The sequence below is a fragment of the Etheostoma spectabile genome, chromosome 13 (genome assembly GCF_008692095.1).
Source record: "Etheostoma spectabile isolate EspeVRDwgs_2016 chromosome 13, UIUC_Espe_1.0, whole genome shotgun sequence".
NCBI classification, from domain to species: Eukaryota; Metazoa; Chordata; class Actinopteri; order Perciformes; family Percidae; genus Etheostoma; species Etheostoma spectabile.
Genome location: NC_045745.1, coordinates 27,641,003 through 27,649,231, shown reverse-complemented (window position 1 = coordinate 27,649,231; position 8,229 = coordinate 27,641,003). Strand labels below are relative to the sequence as shown.

Here is an 8,229-nt window from a genome sequence, read left to right as displayed (position 1 = left end):
ATGAAAGGTAATGCCCCCCCCCCCCACTTGAAATAACTACTCACCCCTCTCACTACAACACGATCCCTCCGCTCAAAAAACTCCAACTGCCTCTTACTCCCCAAAACTAAGCTCAGCACCATAGGTGATAAGGAAGGAGTAAAAACATTTCTTTTCAGCAGAACCTATGAGTTTTAACCTTGCACAATGATGTCGTTGCACTATTTATATGTATTTTAAAGTGATGTTTTTATCTTGCTTTTGTGATCTTACATGTAGCACTTTGAGGATTGTATTAAATGTAAAGTGCATAACAAATTAAATGTATTATTATTATTATTATTAGTAGTAGTAGTAGTATTCATTTTTATTATAACGCTTGGCATTAGAAACAGCAGTTGCTCCAGAACAGCTAACCTCCGTAAGATTGTTTAAGCAGCAAATTCAATCAAATTTGACTTAAAACCAATAGTGCAAAATGTGTTGTGTATGGGTGTAACATGACTTAAATAGCATCTCTAATGGTACTACAAACAGTAGATACTGCACAGTATTTATGTTACTTTCTTTTATCCAACTCTCTGTTGTGCAGCCAATATGAAAGGGCACTTTACCCCGTGAGATGTATGAGGAATTAATTCCAGAGTTGTGTAATAGTTCTGTTCTGTGCTGAAGTTCTATTGATGTTTAGGGTGTGCATTTATGTTACATGGATTTTAGTTGTGTATGGTTGATTTAGTGTTCATATTTATGGTTGATTTCGGGTTTATATTTATGGTCGATTCAGTGTTCATGTTTATCCATTTTATTGTCGCACCATGCCCGAGCCCTAAAGGTGGGGACTGATGGCTTCTGGGAAGTGAGAACCTCCCACATGCAGAATAGAATTCAGTAGCTGTGTCTCCTGAGGGAAACTTTCCATCTAGCACAGGTCATTGGAAAAGGTCAACGGTTATGCTGCTTGCTTCCTTATCTGTGTTAATAGAACACATGCGTTGAAAGCATTGTTCTTAAAGTCATACTGTCATGAGGGGAAAAAATATTACATTTAACATCTATAAGTACGTCTTTAATACTTATAAGTAACCCAATGTGTTGCCTTTCTAATGTCTCTTTGCATGTTTAAAGCAACACTTTGTAACTTTTTTGTACTTTAAAACAATGTTTCCAAAACCGTTTTCAGCGGTTCATCACCTTGTTACAGGGTGAACGGCTCTCTACCGTCTATAACCGCTCTATGCAAGTTTGCCAGATCGGGTAGTGGATCTGTAGTTCCACTGAGACATGATGGGACAATTCTGCTTCCAACCTGCAGGGGGACCAAAACTGGAAAAGTTACATAGTGTTGCTTTAACTTTTTGCTTATATATAATAAATACATGCTAATTTTAGACAACATGCCCACAGAAATATAATAATTTATGTCTACAAATTATTTTTAGTAATGATTGCTAATGTAAACTTGATCTGATCCGCTCTGTGTTAACACAACTGGACCTGTTAAGTTTCACCTTGCGTAAAAACTTAAATGGTTTAAAGCAACGTAATTGCTAGTAAAATCAACTCATTCCGAATAACAGTGTGGGGCTGATGTGTGTTCAATTTCAGAAGATGTTGATCTGAAACTATTTCATTTTGAACATGTTTGATTTAAGAGTCCTCCTGCGCTGACTTTGTTATAGACTGTTTTTGTAATTTGCTATTCTTTTAGTTGAGCTTCTGATTAATAAATGTTGGGTTACTCATGTTTACCAACGTTTGTTCAATGATTTATTGTTAACTTATTAACGGTTTTAAGATGTAGCCTACTACATTCATTAGATCTGCTAGCTACATCCCTTATATTCTGATTTTGAGTTTGTGTTGTAAATATTGTAAGTAATTGTAGTAACTACATAGTACATTGAGATAACTGATGGGCCAAGAAGTATTTTGTATTTGTGATTAATTTAGATCACCATGTCCCTTTTCACTTTGACACTAAAGGGTCTGTTTCTGGTAATCAGTGTGAAAAAGCCAAATTAAATCCACTCCCTTCATTTTTGTTTAACAGGTCTGCAGAATGGATGAGAACTTATAAGCACTGTAAAATAATAAAGATGAACCCTTAATTATTAACACATCTCTGTGTATTAAAAACCAACCGGTAAAAATATTTAGACCACCACTACTGCTCCACTGCTTTCTATGGTAGATGCCTTTTTCAGAAACTATAAAGATAAAACACATGAGCAGTTTCCAAATTCATATTTATTGTTATATGTAAAGCACTTAAGAGTAGACATGAACATAAGATCAAATACAATTTGGCCATTGTCATATCATGAAACTACCTGGAATGAAGTTACTGTTTATATTTGGTAATGTTGAATACAAAAGAAAAAAGGGGAAACCTGAAAGCGCGAATACAAGTCGTCTTTGCGACTAGAAAAAGGAGAAGCCGGGAGAGTCCAGTCCACCTGCTCCTCATCCAACGTAACAGACCGAAAAATACAACACAGACCAGACATCCCCAAAAAAACAGCATTTCTTTCTCAAGTAACAATCCTAAGAAACAAAAGACGAGTATAAGAACACAGACAGCATGCCGGGCTAGTCATGACGACTATCTGACCGGATGGCTTTTCCATACAGATATGTAGATAAGTTCATGGTCTGTTTATTAAGACATGCGTGTACTTCATTAAGTGAGAGGCAATGTTTGGGTGTTTTTCCACTCGCGTCACCTTAACAGCCCGCCTCTGACTTTATTTTTTGCCTTGTCGAGCATTTATTAATAAGTATGGTATTCAGGAATGTGTGTTGCTTAGTCAAGGATATTTTTTTACTTATCGGTCTGAGTAAAAATATGTAAACAACCTTGCAGCTGGAATACGAAAACTCGCTTTTGAAAAACAGCATTCTTATACATTAATCGAGAGCTATATTGAAAGTAACAAGTCGTCCTCTGTAACATGATAACTGTATAGGATGTTTTAGTATTTCGGATTCACTTTAAATAAATGGACATCTTTCTTCAGTAAACGCCTCAACAGACGCAGGGACACATGCAACATTTTTGATTTTGACAGCTTGTTATTCTCATTCAAAATAATAAAAAAATAAGTCTTCATTCTTTCAGTTGGGGGAGCTCTTCCAAACGTTAATGGCTTGTGGGTATGAGAAAGTGTCACAATGATCCCAGCCAGTCTCTTAGGCTCGCTTCATCCCCCGACCCATCAAGCAGGCAAAGACTGTCATCACCATTTTGGGCTTGACCTCCACAAGGTCTTCTGGGAGCGCGTAGACACGGGCTCCGATCTTCCTCGCCATAGAGACGGCATATCTAGGGATGACAGAGGTTCATTTGTGTAGAAACGGTTCACACAGTTATTCAAATGACGACGACAGGTTGATTCTCTTTCTTTTCGGCGTTGTAAATCTTACTTGGCATTCTCCAGCTTGTCGTCTTCAGACAGGCTGCCGGTTTTTATCAGCTCGTAGTTGATGCTGCCGGGCTGGATGGCGTCTATCAGTTCCACCACTGCCATGCTGCTGCTGATCTCCTTGTCCTGATCACACCCACACACACACACACACCCACACCCACACACCCCCACACGTTAATAATCTAACACAGACACATGTATACAAATTACATTAAACTACCAGACTTAGTTCATAAATAACAGCATTCTGACAGTGAATTTGTCAAAACTGCTTATTTTTCTCATTTTTATTCAGCGAGATGTTTTAAAAATTCAGAACAAGCTTTTTAAAAAAAAAAAAAAAAAAGAACTTAGGAGTTTAGATGATTTAGATAGATAGATGTTTATTGATCCCAAGAAAACTGGGAAATTCCGGTGTTACAGCAGTAAAATCAGTCACAAAGCACAGAATATAAATATAAATGAAATACTAGGAAAAATATACATACATACAATATACATGAAATAATAATATGAATAAAATAAAAGAACAAATATTTGAATATGTACAGGATGGGAAAACAAAAATGTGCAACTGCTTAAATAATATGCTAAGATGTATGCTAAATGTAAATAATGTAAATTAGTAACATCTTTTATTTCTATGTTCCATATTGAAGTATTTTAATCTAATCTACACAAAGTTATTTTCACAGAATATGTAATCAGAAAGAGGAAAAAACACATTTACCTTAAAGCTTGAAATCTTGGTCGACTTTCCAGCTTCCGCCAACGTTTTGTTTACCCAGTTTACGATGATGTCATCATTTACTTTCTGTCCATCACCCAGTCCCTCCAGTACATTCAACGTATATCTGAGAGAGTGGAGAAGCAGAACGTCTGTTATTTTAATGGTGCCCAAAGAGTTAGGAACATTAGAAAAAACATCAGGAAGGAAACTGCATTTCTGGGCTGTTTTAGAAAACATCAGATTCTTCTATATGGTTGGGATTTAAAGCATGTGGAACTGCTAAATATGTCAACAAGCTACATGGCAACATGTGGTCTCAATTTGGAGGAACACACACATATTAACACCACCACTGGCATGAAATGGAGGTCACCAACTACCCCCTTCTGAGAAATTGTTTACAGTAAATTTACAGAGTTAACACAACAAATCTGACAATGGGGACAATAGTGATTGTAGTGTTTCCAAATGCCACACAGACAGTAATTCCTTGATACCAAATACTTATGAGGACCCTCATTTGAAAGTCCCCCACACATGCTTGGCTGTTTTATGAGTTTTGTTGTAGACCCAAAATGGGATTTTACAATATGGAGATGTATTTTTATTTTGTTCTGTTCTGAAGTGATCCTGATGCAGTCGTTTTTCACCTTCTCATCAGCTGCCACACCACTGCCAGAGTCAGGGTCGCATTGCCATCGTTCAGGTCCTGCCCGCCAATGCCAACAAGGGAGAACTTGGCTGTTTTGCCCAGTTCCACTGCGTAGTTACAATTCTCCAACTAGGGGCACAAAAAAAAAACTTTCTTGCAAAAGACAGCCAAAAAGTGTTTTTTTTGGTTAAGAAGGATTATAAGCAATCTGATTTACCTTTTTCATGTTTGTTCCCAGCTTGGGGTAAGGTGGCTTGTTGACCTTGTTGTTCCAGTCAACAGGCACTTTAATCTTCTCATAGAGTTGGAGGATGACCATGGCATCCTGTAGGTCTCTAGGATACAAGATCGGTTTGATAATCATTAACATTAAATAAGTTATGAAACTCTCTTCAGATGCCAGCGTATACAGGAGGAGTGAGATAAACTGTGTCCTAGTATCTTGTCTGTGGTACATACCCATACAGATGATTGACATGTGGGTTCACTCCCAGAGAGTTCATCCAGTTTCGGAATGTCCTCTCTTCTCGTGTCTCACCTACACAGCAAAGGATCATGGGATTTAGCTGGCTTTCAGGTGACATACTGGAGGTCTCAGTAATAGTCAATGTAGTTCTAAACAACCTGCAGCTTGTTTGTGTCATCAGAACTGAATAGTCCTGGTGCCACTGACTTGTTTTGTACACCAACTACTGAATCCAGTAAGAGCCTAAGTTAGGAGTGGCTTGTTCTTACATAAACAAAATGAGTTTCTATGCTAAATAAGTCTGCCGGCCAGCTAGTTGTTCGTTGTTTGTTCAGAGCTGGTTCTTCTCAGGCTGCAGCGGTAATCTCTCCATTTGTATATTTAGACCTTATTTATTCACAGCCAATTCTCCAGTGGACTTCTATGATGATAGCAGACATGGATACTGGGAGATTTGTGCTCTCACCTTCCAACAGTCCCCAGTTAATGTCCTCATTCTCAGGTTTGGTCAGCGCTGGATACTTGTTGAACAGATTGGCCACAAAGGCAAGGTTGAGTTTGGGGTTTCCACTGACGACGTCAGTTGGGGTGACAAACTGTCGACAGCCGAGCCTGTCTGCCTGCTGCAGCATGGCCTCTGCCCTCTTCACGTCGTCTTTCTCCTGAACAACACACAAAGCACATGCTCCTGATCAGAAACACCGTACAGCTGTTACCATGTGGTGAAGATACTCAACTGGGTGTGCCGACAGCTGTCAAATTGCTTACGCTGAAGCCTGCCATGTTAATGTCTATGTGTGGCTGATCTTCCTCGGTGCCTTTTGGAGAGATTTGATTCAGGAGGTGGAAGTAGGCCCTTGAGTCCTGGAAAACAATACAAACAAAAACAATTAAATTTCACAACCAAGAAATTCCACCATCAAACATTATCGCAAATTTTGTCTCATTAAAAGTATTGATAACCTTGATGCCGCTTGTGAGCAACTGTGCACCCTATGTTTTGTATTTGTTCTATCACATGCTTTATTGACATGTTTTGATTTGTTCTGTATCTACAATTGCTTTACTGTATAAACACTTCATTTGGCATTAATTCAGTAAATACTGCATTTAAAAATGACATTCTAGAGAATTAGACAAATTAGAGGGTTAAAGTGCTTTGATGAACACTAGTTTGATGGAAAGAACAAAAAGGTATCTCAAAGAACTTCTGAATTCTGTTTACAAAATAGTCGAGCAAGAGATAGGATGAGAAAAAAACAAAAGGTAACCAGACATGTCTCTCGTATACCTGCCTGGTTGATTTACGGAGTGGCCTGGCAACACACAACAGTCTAATGGCATTTTCCATCTGACTGAGTAAGTGCTATAATTATTCTGAACATCCTTAGTAATGAGCATATTGCCAAAGAAACAGAAGCACTTTTTACCCTTTTAACCAGAATGCATGGAATATTTTCAACGCTTACGTACACATTTGAAAGTTTTCCAAAAAGGTTCCTAAAAAGAGACACTCTCCATTCAATCCTATATTTGGAGCAGTGGAGGCGGATATTCGAGTTAGTCTGTGCAAACATGCACTTCCCTTTTCAGTGTGCTGACAGACACCTGTGTTAGTGGATCTAGTAATTAGAGAAGTGCTTGGAAATAAACTAAAGTAATCTAAGTAAATAATTGAGTTAACACCCTACAGACTCAGCCAAAGAACCTTAAAACCAAAATATTGGATCCTGTGTTATCTTTTAAAATCGTTTGAGTGGTTTCTCTGCATCTAGTGTTTAGACACACCAACTGGATTCAATGTACGTAAGTACACCCACTTTGATGTCAGAGCTGAAGTTGTTGATCTTCTGCCAGCCAGCATTTTCCAGGTGGAAGTTTGCCCAGCGTAACAGCAGTTCTTCTGGAGACAGCTTCATCAGGTCCTCCAGGGTTTCCCCGTCTCTCAGCAATGCTGCCAGCGCTGTCGAGGGGTGTTCAAGATTAGTTAAGATACTAACAGACCAGGTAACATAGGCTGAAATACATGTTATGTAACGGTATCAACTACGCTCTGTACCTTCATTTCTGCTTAGCTCGATGTCAGCAAACAGACCAATCTTGATGATCTGCCACAGGAGGCCCAGCACCAGATGGGGCTTCCCCTCTTTCAGGTCTAAAGCCCCAATGTTCACCACATGGCAGCCAATAGCAGAAGCTGAGTTCAGGGCCAGGTTCAGGTTCTCCTGCAAGGTACAAAGCATCAGATGTTGGAAAATTCAAATAAGTCTTAAGAGAAACAGCAGCCCTTACATACAATAAATTCAACTGACCTGTATCGTAAATGGTGTCAGCTTCTTCTTATTTATGGTCCTCTCATCAATAGTGTCTGGCACTGACAGGTTAATCATTTTGCTGTGGAAACGTGCAAAAATCATATTTTGATCAGATATTTGATGCAATATACTTCTTGTAAAATAAGGCAGAGATAGTAACCACAATAATCATAGTTTGAAAAGAGGAAGGTTTGTGGCTATAAGCCACTTATGGTTTAACACAACCGGTAGGTTACTCAAAAAAATAACCTGACAAAGTGCCAATTTTAGCTGTCAAATGCTAACTGACCTACCATACCATAACAGCAGTGTTTGCAATTTTGATGTATTTACTTTTGCATTAAAGTTATTTTCTGTTTCAAACAATATACATTTGTGTACTTTGAACTGGTGATCTAACAAAAAGCAACTCAGTTTCAACACAGTATGTAATCATTTGTAAATATTTGTTATGAACGTAGTAGTATTGTATTACTATCCTCTGCAATGCAAGAGAGAATGTTGTTATGGTTGACTGTTATCCCAATACAGGCTCATATTTGTCTTTTCTTCAGCCTGAAGGTGATCACAACAGTCGGTGCAATGAGATGCAGGTAACTGACATTTATGTTAATGTTAGAACTGGAGCTAGGTTAAAGAGGGGGGAAGGGAGGGGGAGT

The 8,229-nt window shown here is 38.5% G+C and overlaps 1 protein-coding gene across 1 annotated transcript in view; it reads right to left on the bottom strand.

The window, feature by feature from the left end:
• Window positions 1-2,211: 2,211 nt before the first annotated feature.
• The window catches only part of pls3 (plastin 3 (T isoform)), a 14,901-nt gene continuing 8,883 nt past the window's right edge, over window positions 2,212-8,229 (bottom strand). Inside the window, exons 6-16 of the mRNA XM_032533857.1 lie at window positions 7,568-7,649; window positions 7,315-7,480; window positions 7,076-7,218; window positions 6,024-6,119; window positions 5,722-5,917; window positions 5,249-5,327; window positions 5,007-5,124; window positions 4,788-4,918; window positions 4,138-4,261; window positions 3,406-3,530; window positions 2,212-3,304 (exon numbers count right to left, since the gene is read on the bottom strand). Of these exons, the coding sequence (XP_032389748.1) occupies window positions 3,172-3,304; window positions 3,406-3,530; window positions 4,138-4,261; window positions 4,788-4,918; window positions 5,007-5,124; window positions 5,249-5,327; window positions 5,722-5,917; window positions 6,024-6,119; window positions 7,076-7,218; window positions 7,315-7,480; window positions 7,568-7,649 (1,393 nt within the window). The 3' untranslated portion in view covers window positions 2,212-3,171. The remainder of the gene's footprint in view (window positions 3,305-3,405; window positions 3,531-4,137; window positions 4,262-4,787; window positions 4,919-5,006; window positions 5,125-5,248; window positions 5,328-5,721; window positions 5,918-6,023; window positions 6,120-7,075; window positions 7,219-7,314; window positions 7,481-7,567; window positions 7,650-8,229) is intronic.